Source organism: Anomaloglossus baeobatrachus, chromosome 6 (genome assembly GCF_048569485.1).
Source record: "Anomaloglossus baeobatrachus isolate aAnoBae1 chromosome 6, aAnoBae1.hap1, whole genome shotgun sequence".
Taxonomy (NCBI): domain Eukaryota; kingdom Metazoa; phylum Chordata; class Amphibia; order Anura; family Aromobatidae; genus Anomaloglossus; species Anomaloglossus baeobatrachus.
This window is the reverse complement of record NC_134358.1, coordinates 414,274,201-414,299,696: the sequence shown is the minus strand read 5'-3', so window position 1 is coordinate 414,299,696 and position 25,496 is coordinate 414,274,201. Positions and strand designations below refer to the sequence as shown.

The window sequence follows — 25,496 nt, the reverse complement described above, 5'->3', positions numbered from 1 at the left end:
CATATCTTAAGGACGTGTCCTATCGTCACGTCTTTATTGTCTATTGCGCCTCGCTCCGCCGGTTGAGCCCTTTCTATAGGGTACGCCGGCTGTAAGCCCTTTCTATAGGGTACGCCGGCTGTGAGCCCTTTCTATAGGGTACGCCGGCTGTGAGCCCTTTCTATAGGGTACGCCGGCTGTGAGCCCTTTCTATAGGGTACGCCGGCTGTGAGCACTTTCTATAGGGTACGCCGGCTGTGAGCACTTTCTATAGGGTACGCCTGCTGTGAGCCCTTTCTATAGGGTACGCGGCTGTGAGCCTTCTATGGGGTACGCCGGCTGTGAGCCCTTTCTATAGGGTACGCCGGCTGTGAGCCCTTTCTATAGGGTACGCGTCTGTGAGCCCTTTCTACAGGGTACGCCGGCTGTGAGCCCTTTCTATAGGGTACGCCGGCTGTGAGCACTTTCTATAGGGTACGCCTGCTGTGAGCCCTTTCTATAGGGTACGCCTGCTGTGAGCCCTTTCTATAGGGTACGCGGCTGTAATCCCATCATTGTACTGGGAGATCACAGCCCACCCAGAATTAGAAAGATAAAGGGTGTAAGCAGCAACTCAGAGGCGTTCCAAGGGCAGAGGATGCTGCCATGGTTGACAGTTGTGCACAATGTGTGGCTGCAGCCCTCCTCCCCTGAGCCTGTCCTACCCACTTATTCATCTGTGGATCACAGGGAGGGAACACAAATTCTACAGCCCCTCCACAGACAAAGGCACTGAGTGGATGACAGGGAAAAGTGTCTGCAGGCTGCCCTGCTGGGTTCATGAATGAAGGCTGCAGCCACTGCCTGGCATTGTCTCCTGTGCACTGACTTCTCTGGATATCGGGGCTCCCTGCACTGAGGATATGGCGATCTGTGGGGTCCACATTGCTGGATGCGTCTGACCATGGAGAACTTTTCTGGCTGGATTGATCCGGATTGTGCAATATCTGCCACTTGTGCTGTGCCCCTGGCATGGGGCTGATCGCTGGGTATAGGAGCCCATGATGGAGCCTGCTGTGTACTGGCTGCTCATCGGTGCGGTGTGAGATTCGTGCTTTGTCACCACAATGCAACACTGCCTTCACCTTGTCATGCACCTGTCATGATTGTCACAGTATCATAGCACGATATAAGAGCAGCTGTTCCATCCCTGCACACAGCTCATACAGTGACATGTGTGCGGCAGGGCTCAGCATAGATGCCAGCCTTTCCATGTGGCACCGTGCCCTCCTGGTGTGAGCACAGCGGTGTGTGGTGACAGCAGCGCTCAGCTCAGCCGGGACGCGTTGCAGTAATTGGCTGGGTGTTTTGTCCCTGCCGGCTCTCCGTTGGGGAGATGGGAGAGGGCATGTCTAAGCGACTGAAGATGCAGTTCGGCGGGGAGGCGGAGATGGAGGAGCGCTCGTTTAATAACCCCTACGCGGACTACCGGCCTCCACCGGAGACTGCGGAGCAGGAGGAGGACGAAGAGGAAGCCGCCTCCACCGTGGCCGAGCAGGAGGGGCTGGACCTGCCGTGTGACCGAGATGGCAAGGTACGACATCTGCCAGATGCCCGTATGTGCTGTGTTCTACCATGTCACGTGACAGGCCCCAGTGCTCCGCCTCCTCGTACTAAGCCCCCTCCACTCACCGAGCCCAACTCCTCCTACCGAGGTCCTGCAGAGCCCCGCCTCCTCCACAGTCCCCGCCTTCTCCCAGAGGCCAGAATTTTGCCACAGCTCCTCCTCCTCCTCAAGTGCCACACTTCCTCCACAAGTGCCCCGCCTCCTCCACAAGTGCCCCGTCTCCTCCACAAGTGCCCCGCCTTCTCAAGTGCCCCGCCTCCTCCACAAGAGCCCCGCCTCCTCCACAAGTGCCCTGCTTCCTCAAAGTCCCCACCTTCTCCCTCAGAGTCCAGCCTTTTGCCACAGCACCTCTTCCTCCCAGTGCCCCGCCTCCTCCCAGTGCCCCGCCTCCTCCTCCTCACAGTGCCCCGCCTCCTCCTCACAGTGCCCCACCTCCTCCTCAGTGCCCCACCTCCTCCTCACAATGCCCCACCTCCTCCTCCTCCTCACAGTGCCCCACCTCCTCCTCACAGTGCCCCACCTCCTCCTCCTCACAGTGCCCCACCTCCTCCTCCTCACAGTGCCCCACCTCCTCCTCCTCCTCCTCACAGTGCCCCACCTCCTCCTCCTCACAGTGCCCCACTTCCTCCTCCTCCTCACAGTGCCCCACCTCCTCCTCCTCCTCACAGTGCCCCGCCTCCTCCTCCTCCTCACAGTGCCCCGCCTCCTCCTCTTCCTCACAGTGCCCCGCCTCCTCCTCTTCCTCACAGTGCCCCGCCTCCTCCTCTTCCTCACAGTGCCCCACCTCCTCCTCCTCCTCACAGTGCCCCACCTCCTCCTCCTCCTCACAGTGCCCCACCTCCTCCTCCTCACAGTGCCCCGCCTCCTCCTCCTCACAGTGCCCCGCCTCCTCCTCCTCCTCACAGTGCCCCGCCTCCTCCTCCTCCTCACAGTGCCCCACCTCCTCCTCCTCACAGTGCCCCACCTCCTCCTCACAGTGCCCCACCTCCTCCTCCTCCTCCTCCTCCTCATCACAGTGCCCCACCACCTCCTCCTCCTCACAGTGCCCCACCTTCTCCTCCTCCTCACAGTGCCCCACCTCCTCCTCCTCCTCACAGTGCCCCACCTCCTCCTCCTCCTCACAGTGCCCCACCTCCTCCTCACAGTGCCTCACCTCCTCCTCCTCCTCACAGTGCCCCACCTCCTCCTCCTCCTCACAGTGCACCGCTTCCTCCTCCTCCTCCTCACAGTGCCCCACCTCCTCCTCCTCACAGTGCCCCACCTCCTCCTCACAGTGCCACACCTCCTCCTCCTCCTCACAGTGCCTCACCTCCTCCTCCTCCTCACAGTGCCCCGCCTCCTCCTCCTCCTCCTCCTCCTCCTCACAGTGCCCCACCTCCTCCTCCTCCTCCTCACAGTGCCCCACCTCCTCCTCACAGTGCCCCACCTCCTCCTCCTCCTCACAGTGCCTCACCTCCTCCTCCTCCTCACAGTGCCCCACCTCCTCCTCCTCCTCCTCACAGTGCCCCCACCTCCTCCTCACAGTGCCCCACCACCTCCTCCTCCTCACAGTGCCTCACCTCCTCCTCCTCCTCACAGTGCCTCACCTCCTCCTCCTCCTCACAGTGCCCCACCTCCTCCTCCTCCTCACAGTGCCCCACCTCCTCCTCCTCCTCACAGTGCCCCACCTCCTCCTCCTCCTCACAGTGCCCCACCTCCTCCTCCTCCTCCTCCTCCTCACAGTGCCCCACCTCCTCCTCACAGTGCCCCACCTCCTCCTCCTCCTCACAGTGCCCCACCTCCTCCTCACAGTGCCCCACCTCCTCCTCCTCCTCACAGTGCCCCACCTCCTCCTCACAGTGCCTCACCTCCTCCTCCTCCTCACAGTGCCCCACCTCCTCCTCCTCCTCACAGTGCCCCACCTCCTCCTCCTCCTCACAGTGCCCCACCTCCTCCTCCTCCTCCTCACAGTGCCCCACCTCCTCCTCACAGTGCCCCGCCTCCTCTCACCACTGATCACCTGTAACTAGTGATGGGTGGTTACCTGGGGTTGTCAGGTCCAATCGAGTTTAAAAAAACCCTCCTGGATCTTGCCCAGAATTGATTCTGACTATCTGGCTGTACGTCAGTCCCCATATAAGTCTATGGGGACCAGAATCTGGCGCTTTAAAATGGTGGTAGAAGGGATAGGGGGATTAGAGCAGGCACGTTATACTTATCGCTCTCCATGCGGCTGTAATGAAATTTCCGGGGCCGCTCATTATCCTTCATACATATTCGCTGCTTCCCTTGCCTACTAGCAGTCATGTTGTCTGTGCTGGTTGCAGTCAATATGCCCCCAGCCTGTGTGACAGCGTGTCTGACTGTAACCAGTCTGTTAGCTGTGTGTCCTTATAGTGAACTAGAAGGTGGCCCGATTCTACGCATCGGGTATTCTAGAATTTACGTATTGTGTAGTTCATGTATGATTTTTGTTATAGATATATATATATATATAGAGATAGATGTTGTTGTGTGTAGTTACCAAGTGTACCAAGTGTTACCAAGTAGGGCGCTGTACATGTTCTGGGTGTTGTCTGGGTGTGGCGGGGGGGTGAGAGCGGTGTTGTATGTGTGTTGCGTTGTTTGTGGAGCGCTGTGTGTCTGTCGCGTTGTGTGTGTTGCGCGGTTTGTGTGGGTGTGGTGTGTTTTGCGGGGAGGTATGTTTTGTGCAATGTGTGTGTTGTGCGGTATGTGCGTATATTTATGTATGCCGCGGTGTTTGTGTGTTGGGTGTTGTGTGTGTGCAGCGTTGTCTGTGTGTGTGGGTGTCTGTGTATGGTGGTGTTTGTGGTTCCCTGTGTGTGTGTGTGTGTGTGTGTGTGTGTGTGTTGGGGGGAGGTGTGCACCTCCCATCGTACTCCATCCCCCATGCTGCGCACCCCCCATCATGCCCCATCCCCTATGCTGCGCATTCCCCATCGTGCTCCATCCCCCATGCTGCGCACCCCCCATCGTGCTCCATCCCCCATGCTGCGCACTCCCCATCGTGCTCCATCCTCCATGCTGCGCACTCCCCATCGTGCTCCATCCTCCATGCTGCGCACTCCCCATCATGCTCCATCCCCCATGCTGCGCACCCCCCATCGTGCTACATCCCCCATGCTGCGCACCCCCCATCGTGCTACATCCCCCATGCTGCGCACTCCCCATCGTGCTACATCCCCCATGCTGCGCACTCCCCATCGTGCTACATCCCCCATGCTGCGCACTCCCCATCGTGCTACATCCCCCATGCTGCGCACCCCCCCATCGTGCTACATCCCCCATGCTGCGCACCCCCCCATCGTGCTACATCCCCCATCGTGCTACATCCCCCATCGTGCTACATCCCCCATGCTGCGCACTCCCCATCGTGCTACATCCCCCATGCTGCGCACCCGCCATCGTGCTCCATTCGCCATGCTGCGCACTCCCCATCGTGCTACATCTGCCATGCTGCGCACTCCCCATCGTGCTACATCCGCCATGCTGCGCACTCCCCATCGTGCTACATCCGCCATGCTGCGCACTCCCCATCATGCTACATCCCCCATGATGCGCACTCCCCATCGTGCTACATCCCCCATGCTGCGCACCCCCCATCGTGCTACATCCCCCATCGTGCTACATCCCCCATCGTGCTACATCCCCCATGCTGCGCACTCCCCATCGTGCTACATCCCCCATGCTGCGCACCCGCCATCGTGCTCCATTCGCCATGCTGCGCACTCCCCATCGTGCTACATCTGCCATGCTGCGCACTCCCCATCGTGCTACATCCGCCATGCTGCGCACTCCCCATCGTGCTACATCCGCCATGCTGCGCACTCCCCATCGTGCTACATCTGCCATGCTGCGCACTCCCCATCGTGCTACATCCCCCATGCTGCGCACTCCCCATCGTGCTACATCCCCCATGCTGCGCACTCCCCATCGTGCTACATCCCCCATGCTGCGCACTCCCCATCGTGCTACATCCCCCATGCTGCGCACTCCCCATCGTGCTACATCCCCCATGCTGCGCACTCCCCATCGTGCTACATCCCCCATGCTGCGCACCCCATCGTGCTACATCCCCCATGCTATAATAGTTCTCCTATTATACTCAGAGAGGAGTATAATAGGAGGACTGTAATAGGAGGAGTAGTCCTGGGGGGAGAGGAGTATAATGCCGGCTCCCTGCACATGTGTACCGGGAGCCGGTGTACACTGGTAACTATGATACACATCGGGTAACCAAGGGACCTTAGTTACCCGATGTGTATAATGGTTACCAGCATTCACGGGCTCCGTCAAGATCCCAGCATCGCAAGGTTATGTCTGGCGCTGCTGGGATCGTGACGGAGCCGGTGTAGAAGCAAGCGATATCCCAGGATGTTGTGAGTGTGTGGATGTGATGTGTGAGGTGTGTGTGAGAGTGAGTGTGATCTGATGTGTGTGTGTGTACTCACCTGGGAGTCGGAGCTCCGTGTCAGTTGGGCCAGAGCGAGCGTGCATTGCGTGAGGGGGGCGGGGCCTGCAGAGAGCCGGGGCGAGAGGCCAATCCGTGTGGGGGGGCGGGGCCATGGCGAGCCCAGCGGCCAATCAGCTTTGTGTCACCGTAAGGACACAATTTTGGAGCATGACAGACAGACAGATAGACAGACAGACAGACAGACAGACAGAATAAGGCAATTATATATATAGATGTTCTCAGTGAGAGGAACAAAATTATAATCTTGTGATACCTTTTAATGGCTAACTAAAATAAAGTGATGTTACAAAGCTTGGCCTCTTGCCATAGTGATAGTTCTGCTTCACATAACTTGTTTCATTTACTGCCCCATTCTATGTCCTGTTGTGTATAAATATGTGACTCTTCAGATTTTGTGTTATATTGAGCCTGAAGAAAAGACCTGAGTAGTCTCGAAAGCTTGCTATTATTACCATCTTTTCAGTTACCCATTAAAAGGTATCAACCACTGAGGACTTCAGTTATTGTAAACAATTTTTGTTACAAAGCAAGCTTTCGAGACATCTCAGGTCCCTTCATCAGGCATGGTATGACAAAATATCTGAAGAAACACAAATATATGCACAAACAGAGCAGAGGGATGGCATAATAAAAGACATTTAAATAAACACTAAGCTTAGAAAGTGAATCCTTAATTAGCTTTGATTAGTGGTGTGAGTTTTATTGTCCCCATATCCATGTAGGATCAGAGGTCTGGTGAGTCTCTGGAATGACTCCTCAGATTTTGTAATCGGCCGTTAATCCTCCTGACAGGTTCGAGTCCTGTGTCCACAGAGTTAAGCTGGTGTCACACACAGCGACAACGACAATGACGTCGCTGCTACGTCACCATTTTCTGTGACGTTGCAGCGATGTCCCGTCGCTGTCGCTGTGTGTGACATCCAGCAACGAGCTGGCCCCTGCTGTGAGGTCGCCGGTCGTTGCTGAATGTCCAGCTTCATTTTTTGGTCGTCACTCTCCCGCTGTGACGCACAGATCGCTGTGTGTGACAGCGAGAGAGCGACGAAATGAAGCGAGCAGGGAGCCGGAGCCGGCGTCTGGCAGCTGCGGTAAGCTGTAACCAGCGTAAACATCGGGTAACCAAGGGAAGACCTTTCCCTGGTTACCCGATATTTACCTTCGTTACCTGCCTCCGCCCTTGCTGCCAGTGCCGGCTCCTGCTCTGTGCACATGTAGCTGCAGTACACATCGGGTAATTAACCCGATGTATACTGTAGCAAGGAGAGCAAGGAGCCAGCGCTAAGCAGTGTGCGCGGCTCCCTGCTCTCTGCACTGTGACATGTAGCTGCAGCACACATCGGGTTAATTAACCCGATGTGTACTGTACCTAGGAGAGCAAGGAGCCAGCGCTAAGCACGGCTCCCTGCTCTCTGCACATGTAGCACAGCGACGTTATGATCGCTGCTGCGTCGCTGTGTTTGACAGCTAAGCAGCGATCATAACAGCGACTTACAAGGTCGCTGTTACGTCACAGAAAATGGTGACGTAACAGCGACGTCGTTGTCGCTGCCGCTTAGTGTGAACCCAGCTTTAAACATTGTGATGAATTTGTATTCCCAGACCCTGCGATGGCTCTGTGATCTGAAGTTGCCTTTTAATATGACAACTTTCATATGGTTTATGTTGTGTGACGCTGTAGAAAACATGAATAAGGTGATTCCGTAGTCTCTCCGAGGTTCTGTAGCAAAGATGTTGTGAATAATGAGTATTGTAGGTGTTCCGAATAGGATTCCTTAAAGGGAACCTGTCATCAGAAATTTAGCTATAAAGCTAAAAGTTTCCCCCTCTGCAGCTCCTGGGCTGCATTCTAGGAAGCTTCCTATAGTTCTTGTGGCCCCTTTTATACCAAAATAAGCACTTTGTAAACTTGTACCTTTTTCTTATGCAAATTTTGTAAATCTTCCATGGGGGCGGGCTGCCTGGGGTCCGTTGCTGTCCTCCTGCCGATTTACGCCACCCCCGAACGCTGAATTTCAAAGCTCAGGACGCCGCCCCTGGGCGCCCGTGGTCCCCCGCATGCGCTGTTCCACTGTAGCGGTGCCGTGCACTGTGTGCACGTGTGACCGCTGGTGACGCATTGCGCGGGCACGAGGTTGTGGGCGGCTCTGTGAGTGTCATCAGCAAGTGCCGCCCATAACCTCGTGACCGCACTTTCCCCTATTACTCCAGCGTTATGCGCAAGCGCTCGCTGGCCAGATGACCGGACGTCACCTCTTTCCCATCCTGCTCAGCAGCAGGTGACGTCCGGTCATCTGGCCAGCGAGCGCTTGCGCATAACGCTGGAGTAATAGGGGAAAGTGCGGTCACGAGGTTATGGGCGGCACTTGCTGATGACACTCACAGCGCCGCCCATAACCTCGTGCCCGCGCAAAGCGTCACCAGCGGTCACACGTGCACACAGTGCACGGCACCGCTACAGTGGAACAGCGCATGCGCGGGACCACGGGCACCCAGGGGCGGCGTCCTGAGCTTTGAAATTCAGCGTTCGGGGGCAGCGTAAATCGGCAGGAGGACAGCAACGGACCCCAGGCAGCCCGCCCCCATGGAAGATTTACGAAATTTGCATAAGAAAAGGTACAAGTTTACAAAGTGTTTATTTTGGTATAAAAGGGGCCACAAGAACTATAGGAAGCTTCCTAGAATGCAGCCCAGGAGCTGCAGAGGGGGGAACCTTTAGCTTTATAGCTAAATTTCTGATAACAGGTTCACTTTAAGCTTAGTCCAGTTTCAGATATTTTGTCATACCATGCCTGATGAAGGGACCTGAGATGTCTGGAAAGCTTGCTTTGTAACATCACTTTATTTTAGTTAGCCATTAAAAGGTATCACAAGATTATAATTTTGTTTCTCTCACTGAGAACATTCAATAATTTTTCAACTGACTAACTCGGTAAAAAACCTTTTCACTTGCTCCTTATAGTGTAAAATTAAATAAACAAATTGGTGCAGGGTCCCCCCATGTTATGATACCCAGGACAGATAATGTGTAATGCTAAAATAAGAAGGTGGAGAGAAAGAGGACGGTGCTGATTGGACGTGGGGTTTACGTGTTGTCACAACCCCATGTGAGTCCTGGCACCACAAGGCTTGACACTGCTGGAAGGGCGCTGGGACGGGAGGTGAGTGTAAGCTTTATTATATAACCTCGGGGAAACGTGTGGATTCAGAAGGGGTTGTCCTAGTAGTGGAAAACCTCTTTAACATAGCACGGCTAGAGCTGGGGTCACAAGGCCGTAGATTCTGTCATGCAATTACAGTATAAGTGTTTGTTTTTTTTCCTAATGAGGCAAACATGGTGATTAACAGGAGGGCTGCCCAATATTGGACAACCCCTTTAACCTCTTCCTCTTGGGTGCTGGATATGTAACAGAGCCGGCACTGGCAATGCACAGACTTCCAGAGCCCACTCTATTTAGAGGTAACGCACTCACTCACATCATGCATGTACGTGGTGGCCACCAAAGGGGTAATTTCACATACCCTAGTCCGGGGCACTGCATTGGGACAGGGCTTTCCATATGTTTAGAGGATGACTATTATATTATTATTATTATTATCACTTTATATATTAAATATTTCTATTTTTGTTTTATCTTTATGCTTTTCTTGTTACATATTTATTTCCCTTATCACTGTATCTGTCATAAGACGGGAGAGCAGGAATCCGCTATGTCTGTGTATGCCGTGCATAGGAGACATCATGGCGGCTGGTCTCCACCCACTAGCTCATTGACAACTAAATACGAGGGGCTGCTGATAAGTCTATGGCTTACCCAAAAAGAAACAAGATAAAATGATGAAACTTTACTTTTATTCCACATACTCTCCACTGATGTCAACACACTTCTTACATTGGTTTTCCAAGTTCTGTAAGCCTTTCGGTTGTGCCTCGATCCAGGCATCCGTAGCAGCCATAGCATCAGAAATGGTGTGAAATTTAGTACCTTGAGGTGTTCTTTCAGGTCTGGAAACAGATGATAGTCGGAGGGAGCTAGATCTGGTGAATAAGGTGGGTGGTCAACCAGCTGGAAGCCCAGCTCTGCCAGTTTTGCCGTGGTCGCTTGTGCAGTGTGAGCGGAGGCGTTGTCTTGCAGGAACAAGATTCCTTTGGACAGCTTGCCGCCCGTTTTGGCCTTCTGAGCTGCCTTCAATTGGTCCAAAAGTTCAATGTTGATTGCATTGATGGTGGAACCCTTTTGAAGGTAGTCCACTAGCAGCACACCCTCCTTATCCCAGAACACAGACACTATCACCTTTAGTGGCTGATTTTTGCACCCTGAACTTCTTTGGACGAGGAGAACCACTGTGCCTCCACTCTTTTGCCTGCTCTTTGTTTTCAGGGTCATACAAATAAATCCAGGTCTAATCCATAGTGACCAGTCGATCCAGGAAGTTCTTATCAGTCCAGAAACGCTGACAAATGGACTGGGAAGTTTTCACTCACACGCTTCTCTGATCTGTTGTCAGACATTTCGGGACCCACTTCGCAGATAGCTTCCTCATGTCCAATTGTTCATGGATAATGACATAAACACGTTCACGGGAAATCCCCATAATGTCTGCTATTGCTTTAGCTGAAATTTGTTGATTCTCCAGTATGAGGTTGTGCACATCATCGACGATCTCCGGAACAACAACGACTCTCAGTTGTCCAGGACGTTCATCATCATTGGTGCTGCAATGGCCTGTTTTAAATTTGGCAACCCCAGTTCTTAACTGTGGAATATGAAGGGCATTGATCCCCCAATGTCTGCGACATATCATCATGAATATCCTTCGTGGACTTTCCTTGCAGAAACAAGAAATTTATCCCTCCTCTGCTCTCAGTTGCTGTGAATATCGCATTAGACTCCGCCATTTTGTTTTCCTGCGTGCATAGACACATAAGGTTTTTATGTGATATAACATTCGTTACCATAGAAACAAAAAAAGATCACAAAGCCAAAGACTTATCAGCAGCCCCTCATAATAGAACATGCAGAGGGGAAAATGGCCAGATAGTGTTACTCCTTATGTACACACATACTTATTTAGATAGTTCTATTAAGCTATCATCAGGTTCCTGGCCATTTTGCTTCTGCCCCGTGCTGAACTTGGCATTGAACTTTAAGAAAATGTCTGGGACGTGGGATTGAGCGGCTTCAGGACAGAGGGGCTCCTGGAATAATTTAAATATATTATCTTTTGGTGCGGGTGAACAGGAGAGAGTTTGTGTTATCAGCCCCAATATAAGCAGCCTAATAGTGCCAGTATAGCACTGGCTTTAGGTTATATGCGAAAATCCTGGTGATTGGTTCCCTTTAAATCAGCAGATTGGAGGTGGGTCATGGGCCTTTGGCCCCACAGATCTGGTATTGATGACTAGTGATGAGTTAGCATTACCATACTCAGGGGCTCGGTACTCGTAATGAGCAGTTGGACGCTCGGACAGGAGTGACTCGCGTATGGACTATAATGGAAGTCAGTGGGGAACTCCACAGGATTTCCCGGAAAAATGATTGAGTCCCCCATTGACTTCCATTATACTCTGTACTTTAGTCGCTCCCATCCGAGCGCCCTACTGCTTGTTCGAACACCTGAGCACTCAAGCATGGGAGTGTTCACTCACTATTGATGACCAATTCTAAAGTAAGGCAATGAAGTCCCAGAAAACAAATTCAAATTGTTTGTGTAAAATCCTATATAAACGTCCCTCTAGTTTGATATCTTCGGCATACCTGTCCCTTAGAGCTCCGGCATTACATTACACCAGATATGTCTATAACATAAGTGTCTCGGGGCAGATCCCCTATGAATATCACCACGGATGAAAGTCTGGCAGTAAATCTCTATGGGGAATATATATTCAGTGTCAATTATTAATGTGTTACCCTGTGTATTGTGCCGCTCTTCATTTCCATTCTACTGAATGTCTACTAGTTCTAATATTTTATAATAGTAGCGCACAAATTGAAGTGCTTGTATCTGCCGAAGTGGAAATGCTAAAAATACCTCTGTCTGGTAGAGATCCCGAAGGGATATCCTCATGAGGAGTATGGAAATGAGATTATACATGTGTCTTGGTTTCCTCCTGGCTAGACATATTTTGGGATGAGTGGCAGGAGATGATCAGCTTTGAAGTAAAGACTGTATTATGCAATACTCTGTTGGGAGATGCTTATGCTATATGTGTCCATGTTGCCACCCAGTGGTTGTCATGTGAATTGTAACACGCGAGGCATTTGCTAGCATGTCACAATAATGTATTGAGTACGTAGCATAGTTTTTAAAGGGCTTTTCTGAGTTATTAAAAATCTTCGCAAATCCAATTAAAGTCCTACAATTACCAAGAGAAATTACAATCGCCTTCATTATCCATGAACACTCTAGTGCCACGTCCCCAATCCTCCTTATCGTGCTTCTAACTGCACATTGCTGTGTCGATCACTGACTTCATTAAGTCACGTCCTGTATACTGCTAAGGCCACGGATTGGCTGCAGCAGTGACTTTGAATATACAGAACATCATTGAATATACAGAACATCATTGATTCAACAGTGTAAAAAAGAGAACCGCCATCCCCACCGGCGCATTAGATCGCGCTATCAGATTTGACAACGCAATCTAACTAGTTTACACATGCAGGTCAATCTCCGATCCACTCGTACCTGTTAGCTGCACACGTCAGCTAATCAGATCAGCCGACATGTACTGGAATAATGCGGGCTCGCCTCACGAGTCCGCATTAAAGGGACATACATGACCAATGACGTGTAAGTACGTCATTAGTTGTGAGTGAGTTAATCAATAGATCTTGGAATAATAATAAGTTACAGAATTGACTTAACATAATCTCAGCACAGGAACATTTTTTATCAGGCCTTGAATAGTTAACCTCAGTGCTTTACCTTTATGTTGCCAAGTCAGTGAGGCTTTTATCCTGGCATCAATATGTCCTGGCGGATCGATAGGATTCCAAGGAAGAGCATCTGTGAGATGAGCCGACTCTGACTTCCTGCCATCCCAGGAGGTATTCTACCCTTGTAGCTGTCTTTCCCCAGAAAGGATCTGCGTCATCTGTCAGATTCGTAACTTGTCCACCATAACGTTTACCCACAATGGACATTTCCTTCATTAATTTTGAGCAGATTGACAGCAGCGAGTCAGGAATGATTAACTTTCAAGAATACTTTGTTGTGTTCCAAGTGAAAAGAAATAATCAGGCATTCAGTTTGGTTGTTTTTCTTAGTGAGAGGTTTTGATAATATTCTATATTCTTCCTTTCATCCAGAACTCACATTTCTCACCCTAGAAGCTAATTTAAAGAGGTGGTTTCTGGAAATACACTGCATGGTCCAATATATGGGCTCTAATTAGTGGGCACACCGCCATACAGTATCCACAGACAAACATTGGTAACAGGGTGAGCTGTACCGAAGAGCATCAGTGCCCATAAGATGCCACTTTACCTGCCCTGCCAGGATTTTTAAGGATGAGTATTATGTCCTCTATAGGGTTAGTTTAGCTTTTCATGTGATTTTTGATTTGTTTTTGTGAATCACACTGGGGCACACTGGTGTTTTTAAGCTTGTAAATAAACATATAATTTGCCCCATAGGTCAATAGGGTACTATGGAAAGTTTTACACTGGGGTCCAGCTCTCTTGGATCTTATTGGATGTTAGTGATATTTTTGCAAAAAAAAACCTGCGTACTAGCCCAGCACCGTAAAAGGTGCGCTTCAGAGCGCAGCTGAAAAGCTCCGTTCTGAAGCGCATGGTGCCGGCGAGAACGTGCGCTCTGCCTGCAGCTCCTGCCATAGACAGAGCAGGAGCTGCCGGCAAAGCGCACGGAAGAAGTGACATGTCACTTCTTTTTGCGCAGCGCTTCGGCAGTAGCCGAAGCGCTGCGCTCTGAGACGCCACGTGCGCACGGCCCCTGCACAATCTCCATAGACTGTGCAGGGGACGCAGGACGCATGCAGTTACGCTGCGCTGCAAAGCGCAGCGTAACTGCATGAATTTACGCAACGTGCGCACATAGCCTTACAGCTCAGATTGGCTTCATATCGGTAGTAAACTATGTTTTAAATCAAACACAAACAACAAACCATTAAAAGGTTAATCGGGTATTTTATATTAATGGTTTACTCTCAGTATAGGTCATCAATATCAGAAAGGTGGAGGTGCGACATCCGACATCCCCGCCAATCAACTATTCTTGGTGCCAGCCAAATGTGCTAAAATGCAAAGTTGAACTACACAGTTCCATCAACCACTGTATGTAATGGTCACAGCCAGGTACTGCACCTCCACATCGATTCATGTTATTTGTAGTTCCGCTCTGCAACAGCACATACATCCGGCACCAAGAACAGTCAATCAGCAGGCATGCCAGGTGTTGCATTGCCGACAATCTCATGTTGATAACCTAACCTAAGGGGTACTTTGCACACTACGACATTGCAGCTGCGATGTCGGTGGGGTCAAATTAAAAGTGACGCACTTCCGGCATCGCATGCGACATCGTAGTGTGTAAAGGCTCGATGATACGATTAACGAGCGCAAAAGCGTCGTAATCGTATCATTGCTGCAGCGTCGGCGTAATCCATAATTACGCTGACGCGACAGTCCGATGTTGTTCCTCGCTCCTGTGGCAGCACACATCGCTGTGCGTGAAGCCGCAGGAGCGAGGAACATCTCTTACCGGCGTCACTGCGGCTTCCGTAGGATATGCGGAAGGAAGGAGGTGTGCGGGATGTTTACATCCTGCTCATCTCCGCCCCTCTGCTCCTATTGGCCGCCTGCCGTGTGACATCGCAGTGATGCAGCACGACCCGCCCCCTTAACAAGGAGGCGGGTCGCCGGCCAGAGCGACGGTCGCAGGACAGGTGAGTCCATGTGAAGCTGCCGTAGCGATAATGTTCGCTACGGCAGCTATCACAAGGATATCGCTGCTGCGACGGGGGCGGGTACTATCGCGCTCGGCATCGCAGCATCGGCCTGCGATGTCGCAGCGTGCAAAGTACCCCTAAGAATATTGAATCAATCTAAAGCAACAGACAACCACTTTAACCCCTTCGGGTACATTCACATGACCGTCCTGTTTTTGTGGTCCGCAAAAAACAGACCTGTTTTTCCACGGATGCATCCATGTGAACTCATTCGTTCCACTCCGTATATGGTCCGTGTGCCTTCCGTTATTTTTGGGGACCGCAAAAAAAACGGAGAGAAGGTTACATACAGTCAAAGGCTAGAAAGATAGATAGCTGGATAGATAGATGGATGAGAAAGACATATACAGTGCTGGCCAAAAGTATTGGCACCCCTGCAATTCTGTCAGAGAATACTCAGTTTCTTCCTGAAAATGATTGCAATCACAAATTCTTTGGTATTATTATCTTCATTTATTTTGTCTTCAATGAAAAAATAAAAAAAATTGTCATAAAGCCAAATTGGATATAATTCCACACCAAACATAAAAAAGGGGGTGGCCAAAAGTATTGGCACTGTTTGAAAAATCATGTGATGCTTCTCTAATTTGTGTAATTAACAGCACCTGTAACTTACCTGTGGCACCTAACAGGTGTTGGCAATAACTAAATCCCACTTGCAGCCAGCTGACATGGATTAAAGTTGGCTCAACCTCTGTCCTGTGTCCTTGTGTGTATCACATTGAGCATGGAGGAAAGAAAGAAGACCAAAGAACTGTCTGAGGACTTGAGAATCCAAATTGTGAGGAAGCATGAGCAATCTCAAGGCTACAAGTCCATCTCCAAAGACCTGAAAGTTCCTGTGTCTACGGTGCGCAGTGTCATCAAGAAGTTTAAAGCCCATGGCACTGTGGCTAACCTCCCTAGATGTCAAAGGAAAAGAAAAATTGACGAGAGATTTCAACGCAAGATTGTGCGGATGGTGGATAAAGAACCTTGACTAACATCCAAACAAGTTGAAGCTGCCCTGCAGTCCGAGGGTACAACAGTGTCAACCCGTACTAAAGGGGGCTTTACACGCTACGATATCGCTAATGCGAACTCGTTGGGGTCACGGAATTGGTGACGCACATCCGGCCGCATTATTGATGCTATTGTGTGTGACACCTATGAGCGATTTTGCATCGTTGCAAAAACGTGCAAAATCGCTCATCGGTGACATGGGGGTCCATTCTCAAAAATCGTTACTGCAGCAGTAACGAGGTTGTTCCTCGTTCCTGCGGAAGCACACATCGCTACGTGTGACACCGCAGGAACGAGGAACCTCTCCTTACCTGTCTCCCGGCCGCTATGCGGAAGGAAGGAGGTGGGCGGGATGTTACGTCCCGCTCATCTCCGCCCCTCCGCTTCTATTGGGCGGCGGTTCAGTAACGCAGCTGTGACGTCGCTGTGACACTTAACGAACTGCCCCCTTAGAAAGGAGGCGGTTCGCCGGTCACAGCGACATCGCCGGGCAAGTAAGTAGTGTGACAGGTCTGGGCGATGTTGTGCGGCACGGGCAGCAATTTGCCCGTGTCGCACAACAGATGGGGGCGGGTACCCACGCTAGCGATATCGGTACCGATATCGCAGCGTGTAAAGCGGCCTTTACTGTCGGCGTCTGAATGAAAAGGGTCTGTATGGTAGGATACCCAGGAAGACCCCACTTCTTACCCCGAGACTTAAAAAAGCCAGGCTGGAGTTTGCCAAAACTTACCTGAGAAAGCCTAAAACGTTTTGGAAGAATGTTCTCTGGTCAGATGAAACAAAAGTAGAGCTTTTTGGGAAAAGCCATCAACATAGAGTTTACAGGGAAGAAAAAGAGGCATTCAAAGAAAAGAACATGGTCCCTATAGTCAAACATGGCAGAGGTTTCCTGATGTTTTGGGGTTGCTTTGCTGCCTCTGGCACTGGACTGCTTGACCATGTGCATGGCATTATGAAGTCTGAAGACTACCAACAAATTTTGCAGCATAATGTAAGGCCCAGTGTGAGAAAGTTGTGTCTCCCTCAGAGGTCATGGGTCTTCCAGCAGGACAATGACCCAAAACACACTTCAAAAAGCACTAGAAAATGGTTTGAGAGAAAGCACTGGAGACTACTAAAGTGGCCAGCAATGAGTCCAGACCTGAATCCCATAGAACACCTGTGGAGAGATCTCAAAATGGCAGTTTGGAGAAGGCCCCCTTCACATCTCAGGGACCTGGAGCAGTTTGCCAAAGAAGAATGGTCTAAAATTCCAGCAGAGCATTGTAAGAAACTCATTGATGGTTACCGGAAGCGGTTGTTCGCAGTTATTTTGGCTAAAGGTTGTGCAACTAAGTATTAGGCTAAGGGTGCCAATACTTTTGTCTGGCCCATTTTTGGAGTTTTGTGTGAAATGATCAATGATTTGATTTTTGTTTCATTCTCTTCTGTGTTTTTTCATTGCAAGCAAAATAAATAAAGATAATAATACCAAAGAATTTGTGATTGCAATCATTTTCAAGAAGAAACTGAGTGTCATCTGACAGAATTGCAGGGGTGCCAATACTTTTGGCCAGCACTGTATAATGTCTCACTACCCTGCATTTTGTAATCTTGTACCCTTTAGTGCCTTTCATGTGGCACTAAAGGGTGTTTAGCCTTGTACTTAGCCAAAAAATAAATAAATAATTAAAAAAAAAACTACATGGGGTCCCCCCAAATTGGATCACCAGCCAAGGTAAAGCGGACAGCTGTGGTCTGGTATTTTCAGACTAGGGAGGTTAACGGTTATTGGATGCTCCCCAGCCTAAAAATAGCTCTTTCACCAATTTATTGAAAGGAAAAAAACAAATCCAGGTTTGGCGTAATCCAATAAAGAGGTCCCACCACGATCCATATTCGCTGTCAATGTTCTCATTTGGCTGGGAGAGCAGTGCACTGACCTGAGATAACATCATTAGGTCAGGCCACGTCACCGCAGGGCATGATGAACGCTGATGTCTTGAGGTTAGCTCAGTTCATTACCTGCGGTGATGCACTCCCTGACCTCGTGACGTCAGTTCTCGTCACTGATTTTATGACCGCCGCATTGTCACATGAAGTATAGCGAGTGGCTGGTGATGTCACCTTAGTAGGTATATATGTATGGATGGGCTAATCTGTAGTGTACCACCATCTATCTTTGCACACACAGGTTTTTGGACCTTAAATTGTTCCAATCCCTGCCACTGCAGGTTGATATATGGATATTTTTCTCTCCCCTGATGAACTCTCTTTAATGAGAGGCAAACACGTTGGGAGGGCATTACTTTTTGATGAGGTTGCGGGGCAGACAGCTCACTAGGGTGCTGCCCTTGTCATGGCGGAAGCTGATACATGGGGCACGACAGGGGTTTTTGTACATGACAGCCTGATGATATACCCCAGTGTTTCCGGCCCATCTTTTCCTCTCTAATCTTATTGGTGGTTATCCTTGCCTGTGGAGAAAGATCGGGTGAGATTATTCCATTTTTTGTCTCTTTGGCACTTTATATGTAATTTTGCATTTGCACTTTATTCTTTTAATTGATAAGTAAAAGTTAAGTTTTAGTCCCTGCTATTGTAATTGCTCTATTCTGGACTACTGGGCACTATCATTCTGCTTGCAGATTTTGCTTTTGTCACCGCTAGTCACAGCCTCGGGCTGCTCGCGAGGCTTGAGGTGATATCCTTGTGGGCATGGAACTCGGTGACGAGCGCTGATGACACGAGTTCACCAGAGATCATCACAGCAGATAATATGAGCTAACCTCCTGATGTCGGCGCTTGTCATCCCCGCAGCTGCTCGCACACTGCTGTGCATGCAGCTGTGAGGTTGGCGGAGGAGTGGGACACAGACTGCAGGGGTACCGATAGACAGAAGTCACACGAAAGTGCTTCCGTGTGGTTTCCAAGTTTTTTTGCGGACCCATTGACTTGTATTGTGTCACGGTCCGCAATTGCGGAACAGAATAGGACATGTTCCATAATAACGGAACGGACACTGATTTATTTTTTGCAGAAACTGGTGACACATGGAAGTAAAGGAACTGACCAGGATAAACGGGAACATCATCTGAATGAGCCCTTAATGACAGAGCCAATTTTGACCTCAATGACCAGGCCAGGTTTTACCATTCTGACCAGCGTCACTTTATGATATAATAATAATTATTTTTCATGACATATTGTATTTCATGATAGTTTTTAATTTTTGTACATTTTTTTTGCGTTTTTATTAATAGAAAAATCGGAAAATTGGCAAAAATGTTGAAATTTTCGCAATTTTCAAATTTTTAATTTTTTATGCTCTTAAAGCAGAGAGTTATTTCACACAAAATAGTTCAGAAATAACACTTTCCCACATGTCTACTTTACATCAGCGCAATTATTGAACCATTATTTTTAATTGTTGGGAAGTTAGAAGGGTTCACAGTTTATCAGCGAGTTGTCATTTTTCCAACAAACTTTACAAAACCATTTTTTAGAGACCACACCTTATGTGAAGTGACTTTGAGAGGCCTAGGTGACAGAAAATACTCAGAAGGGACACAATTATAAAACCTGCACCCCTCAAAGTACTGAAAACCACATCCAAGAATTATATTAACCCTTCAGGTGCTTGACAGAAATAAATGCAATGTGGAATGAAAAAAATAAAAAAAATTACATTTTACCTAAAAATTTTGTTTTAGCCCCAATTTATTCACTTTTACAAGAAGTAAGACAGCAAAATGGACCCCAAAATTTGTTACCCAGTTTCTAATGAGCGTGCTGATGCCCGTCATGTGGTCGGAAACTTTGTTTGGACAAATGGGAGGGTTCAGAAGAGAAGGCGCGCCATTTGAATTTTGGAACACAAATTTGGCTGAAATAACTTGCAGGCACCATGTTGCATTTGCAGGACGCCTGTAGTACCAAAACATCAGAAACCCCCCACAAGTGACACTATTTTGGAAACTAGACCCATTAAAGAATTTATGTAGGTGTGTGTTAAGCATTTTTAACCCATAGGTGCTTCGCTGAACTTTTTAAAATGTTGATATGGAAATGATAGTTACAGTTTTTTCCACTAAAATGTTATTTTGGCCCAAGATTTGTAATTTTGACAATGGATAATAGGAGAAAATAGACCCCATAATTTGTTACTCAATTTCTCCCGAACACAGTGATAACCCAGAAATTGTCAAACACTAATGTTTGGGCACATGGCAGGGTTCGGAAAGCAAACAGTCTTAATTGATTTTTGGAGCACAAATTTGGCCATGTTCCATTTGCAGAGCCCCTGAGGTGCCAAAAATGTTGAAACACCCACATGTGATCCCATTTGGCAAACTAAACCCTATAATAAATTCATCTGTTGGTGTGATGAGTATTTTTAACCCACAAATTACACATCATTTTTATTAGATTGGGCTGCAAACATGAAAATCGTAGGGTTTTTTCCACTAAAATTTTACTTAAGCCTAAAAATGTTAATTTACACAAAGGGTAACAGGAGAACATAGCAGGATGATTTGTTATGCAATTTTTACCACATGTGGGAGTACCTCCATATGTGTCTATACACTACTATTTGAGTATCCTGCGGGGATAGATGGGAAGGAACGTGACTCGGTATTTAGAATGCAAATTCCATTTGATTATAATGTGGCCTACATGAGCTGAGCATGAGCTGAGCCCCTGATGTGCCAGATCAGCAGAAACCCCACAGGTAATCCCATATTGGAAACGTCACTGTGTAAGGAATTGATCATGTAGTGAGTATTTTGAACCCATAGGTGCCTCACAGAATTTTATAACTTTGGGACCTGGAAATAATAATAATAATAATAATAATATTTATTAATTTATATAGCGCTATTAATTCCACAGCGCTTTACATACAATGGCAACACTGTCCCCATCGGGGCTCACAATCTAAGTTCCCTATCAGTATGTTTTTTTTTGGAGTGTGGGAGGAAACCGGAGTAAACCCACGCAAACACAGGGAGAACATACAAACTCCTTGCAGAGGTTGTCCTTGGTGGGATTTGAACCCAGGACCACAGCGCTGCAAGACTGCAGTGCTAACCACTGAGCCACCGTGCCGCCAACTGCAGTAACTATTTTGCAGCATCCACACCTCACTATTTTTCTGGAGAATTATTATTATTATTTATTATTATAGCGCCATCAATTCCATGGCGCTTTACATGTGAAGGGGGTGTACATAATAGGGACAAGTACAATAATCATAAACAATGCAAGACACAGACAGGTACAGGAGGAGAGAGGTCCCTGCCCGCGAGGGCTCACAGTCTACAAGGGATAGGTGAGGATACAGTAGGTTAGGGTAGAGCTGATTGTGCGGCGCTGTATCAGACTGAGGGTTATGGCAGGTTGTAGGCTTGTCGGAAGAGGTGGGTCTTCAGGTTCCTTTTGAAGTTGCCAAGGTGGGCGAGAGTCTGATGTGTTGTGGCAGAGCATTCCAGAGTATGGGGGAGGCACGGGAGAAATCTTGGATGCGATAGTGGGAGGAGGAGATGTGAGGGGAGTAGAGAAGGAGATCTTGTGAGGATCGAAGGTTACGTGCAGGTAAGTACCGGGAGACAAGGTCACAGATGTAGGGAGGAGACAGGTTGTGGATGGCTTTGTATGTCATGGTTAGTGTTTTGAACTGGAGTCGTTGGGCAATGGGAAACCAGTGAAGGGATTGGCAGAGAGGAGAGGTCAGGGAGTATCAGGGGGACAGGTGGATTAGCCGGGCAGCATAGTTTAGAATAGATTGTAGGGGTGCGAGACTGTTAGAAGGCCGGCCACAGAGCAGGAGGTTGCAATAATCCAGGTGCAATAATGGCATGTACTAGGGTTTTTGCAGCTTCTTGGGAAAGGAATGTATGGATCCGGGAAATATTTTTGAGTTGGAGGCGGCAGGAGGTGAAAAGGGCTTGGATGTGTGGCTTGAAAGAGAGATCAGAGTCTAGGATTACTCCCAGGCAGCGAGCGCGTGGCACTGGGGAAAGTGAGCAGCCGTTGACATTGATGGATATGTCAGGAGGGGGGGTTGAGTGAGGAGGAGGAAAGACAATGAATTTTGTTTTGTCCATGTTCAGTTTTAGGAATCGAGCAGAGAAAAAGGATGAAATAGCAGACAGACATTGTGGGATTCTGGTTAGTAGGGAGGTGATGTCAGGTCCAAAGAGGTAGATCTGCGTATCATCAGAATAGAGATGATACTGAAAGCCGTGGGACTCTATGAGCTGTCCCAGGCCGAAATTGTAAATGGAGAACAGCAGGGGTCCAATAACTGAAACTTGGGGGACCCCGACAGATAGAGAGCAAGATGAAGAAGTGGTGTAAGAGTGGGAGACGTTAAAAGTTCGGTTGGATAAGTATGAGGAGATCGAAGATAGTGCCAAGTCTGTGATGCCGAGAGATGAGAGAATTTGTAATAGAAGGGAGTGGTCTACTGTGTCAAAGGCAGAGGACAGGTCCAGGAGGCGGAGAACAGAGTAGTGTCGCTTGGCATTTGCGGTTAGTAGGTCGTTAGTGACTTTCGTCAGGGCAGTTTCAGTGGAATGATGGGGCGGGAAGCCAGATTGTAACCGGTCAAAGAGAGCAGGAAGAGAGGTGTGAGGACAGTTCAAGATGGACATGCTGTTCCAGTAGTTTTGAGGCGTAGGGGGAGAAGTGATATGGGGCGATAGTTTGACACAGAGAAAGGGTCAAGGGAGGGCTTTTTGAGGATGGGTGTGATTGAGGCATGTTTAAAGCATGAAGGGAATACACCAGTTGTTAGTGAGAGGTTGAAGAGATGGGTTAGGGTCAGGAGGAGGACTGTGGTGAGATTGGGGATGAGGTGGGATGGGAGTGGATCAAGCAGGCAGGTTGTGATCTTGAGAGTAGAGTGGAAAGATGATCTTCTGTCATTGTGGAGAAGCTGGATTTGGAGGAAGAAGGCTGAGTAGTTGTGAGGTGTGACTTTGGTGGGCCAAAGCTTGCTCTGATGTTGTCAATCTTCTGCTTGAAGAAAGAGACAAAGTCTTCAGCTGAGATGAGAGGAGATGGAGGTGCTGCCGGGGGACGGAGAAGAGAGTTGAAAGTGTTAAATAGCTGTTTAGAGTTGTGAGATAGAGAGGATATGATAGATGAGAAGTAGGTTTGTTTTGCAGCAGTGAGTGCAGACTTGAAAGTGGTGAGAGTATGTTTGTATGTAACAAAGTGCTCAGTGGAATGAGACCTCTTCCATCTGCGCTCAGCAATTCTGGAAGCCCGTCTCAATTCTTTAGTCTGACTCGAGTGCCAGGGTTGCCTGTTGATTGTGCGGGTTTTGGTGTGTGTGAGGGGGGCAGCTGATTCGAGAGCTGCAGAGATGGTGGTGTTGTATAAAGTGGCAGCAGCATCTTCATCGTGTGAAGAAGCAATGTCTGCAAGAGGGAAAAGAGACTGAGAAAGTGAGTGTAAGTCAAGGTGATTGAGATTTCTGCGGGGGTGTGAAAGTTTGTGGAGGGGGGGTTGTGTACTTGGAGAAGAGAGGGAAGAGAATGTGAGTAGGTTGTGGTCAGACAGGGGGAGAGGTGAGTTAGAGAGGTTAGATAGGGAACAGAGGCGAGTGAAGATGAGGTCCAGCGTGTGGCCATCTTTGTGAGTAGCTGCAGAGGACCATTGAGTGAGGCCGAAGGAGGAAGCGAGTGTTAGAAGTTTAGAGACAGATGAGTGCGAAGTGTCAATGGGGATGTTAAAGTCACCCATGATGATGGTGAGAATTTACAAGTATGCCAGTTTAGTGCCCATATATTGTGCCCCACATATTGTAACACCTCCATACATCGGTTTTGGAACTGATTGGAGCCGATTAACCCCTTAAATACTGCTGTCAATTGCAACAGCGGTATCTAAGTGGTTAAAAGACGCCTAAAGCAGGATCGGCCCCCGCAATAATAATGACCCCACGGTACTGTGGCAGTACTGTGGCAGTACTGTGGCATGTAAGATCCATCTATAAGTTGGGTATTACAGGCTGTCAGTGAGTCACTGACACTGATCTCACGAGTACAGCAGCACGTGAGATCAGTCGTCAAAGTGAGGAAAAAATCATATCCCACAGTGGGACTGCATGAAAAAATAAGTTCAATAAAACGTGTAAAAAGGTAAAAAACAAAACAAATTGCACACAAGACATGCAAGTAAACTGCATTTAATAGAAGTAGAAAGACAAACCATGGGTGACTGTTTCCCTTTACACAATACAGCATAAATTGCAAAGGAATGGCATGCATGGATGTCGTCCATGAACGAAGCCTTTACTAAACTCCATGCACAAAATAGCCCCCCTACAATTTGTCAGGGCCCATGTGGAAAAATAAGAGTTACTGAGACTCTATACTCACTTTGGGAGTGTTGAGACCAATACAAATGCTATTGTAACTGATGGCTTCAAAACTGTATGGGGTCATAAAGGTGAGAAATATAAAGAAAAATGCATGGTGCCTACAGTGAAACATGGTGGCGGCAGTGTCCTTATGTTGGGCTCCATAAGTGCTGCTGGTATCGGGGAGCTACATTTCATTGATGGTAACATGAATTCACAGGTGTCCTACTCTATATTGAAAGAGAAGATCACTCCGTGCCCTTGGTATACGTGCACTTGGTATACGTACACTTTTCCATCATAAGTGATCCAAAACATACATCTAAGGAAACTGTTATATTTCTGAATATGAGCAGAGTGTAAGTGATTCAGTGGTCATGAGTGTGTCCTGATCTGAACCCAGCCCAAAGACCTATAGAGAATTCTAACCGCTCCTTCACTGTATCTTTTGCCGGCTCCTCTTCCTCTCCTCTTCCCTTTACGGTCAAGGTTTCTCAGGGTTCAGTCCTCGAACCCCCCCTCCTTTTTCTTTCTATTCACTGCCCCTATTGGACAAACCATCAACAGATTTGGTTTACAGTACCATCTCTATGCTGATGACACCCAACTGTATACATAGTCTCCTGCATTATTACAAAACACAAGCGATTGTCTGTCTACTGTCTCCCACATCATATCCTCCCTCTAGCTAAAACTGGACCTGTCAAAAACTGAACTTCTAATGTTTCCTCCCTCTCTCAACCTTCCCAAACTCAATATTACCATTTCTGCTGTGGTTCTATCATTACTCCCCAGCAGCACGCCCGCTGTCTTGGGGTTATATTTGACTCCGATCTCTCCTTCACTCCCCACATTCGTTCACTCGCTCAATCATGTCACCTCCACCTCAAAAACATCTCTAGAATTCGATCTTTTCTTGCCCTTAACTCTGCAAAAACTTTTACTGTCGCTCTCATTCATTCTCGCCTGGATTACTGTAATTCTTTACAAATTAGTCTCCCTGTTACTAAACTTTCCCCTCTCCAATCCATTCTAAATGCCACAGGCAGGATCATTTTCCTCTCCAACCGCTTCACTGATGCATCTTCTCTGTGCGAATCACTGCACTGGT

The 25,496-nt window shown here is 48.7% G+C and overlaps 1 protein-coding gene across 1 annotated transcript in view; it reads left to right on the top strand.

The window, feature by feature from the left end:
- Nucleotides 1-607: 607 nt before the first annotated feature.
- LANCL2 (LanC like glutathione S-transferase 2) overlaps nt 608-25,496 on the top strand; it is an 88,426-nt gene continuing 63,537 nt past the window's right edge. The window contains exon 1 of the mRNA XM_075315152.1: nt 608-1,552. Coding sequence (XP_075171267.1) covers nt 1,355-1,552 — 198 coding nt within the window. The 5' untranslated portion in view covers nt 608-1,354. The remainder of the gene's footprint in view (nt 1,553-25,496) is intronic.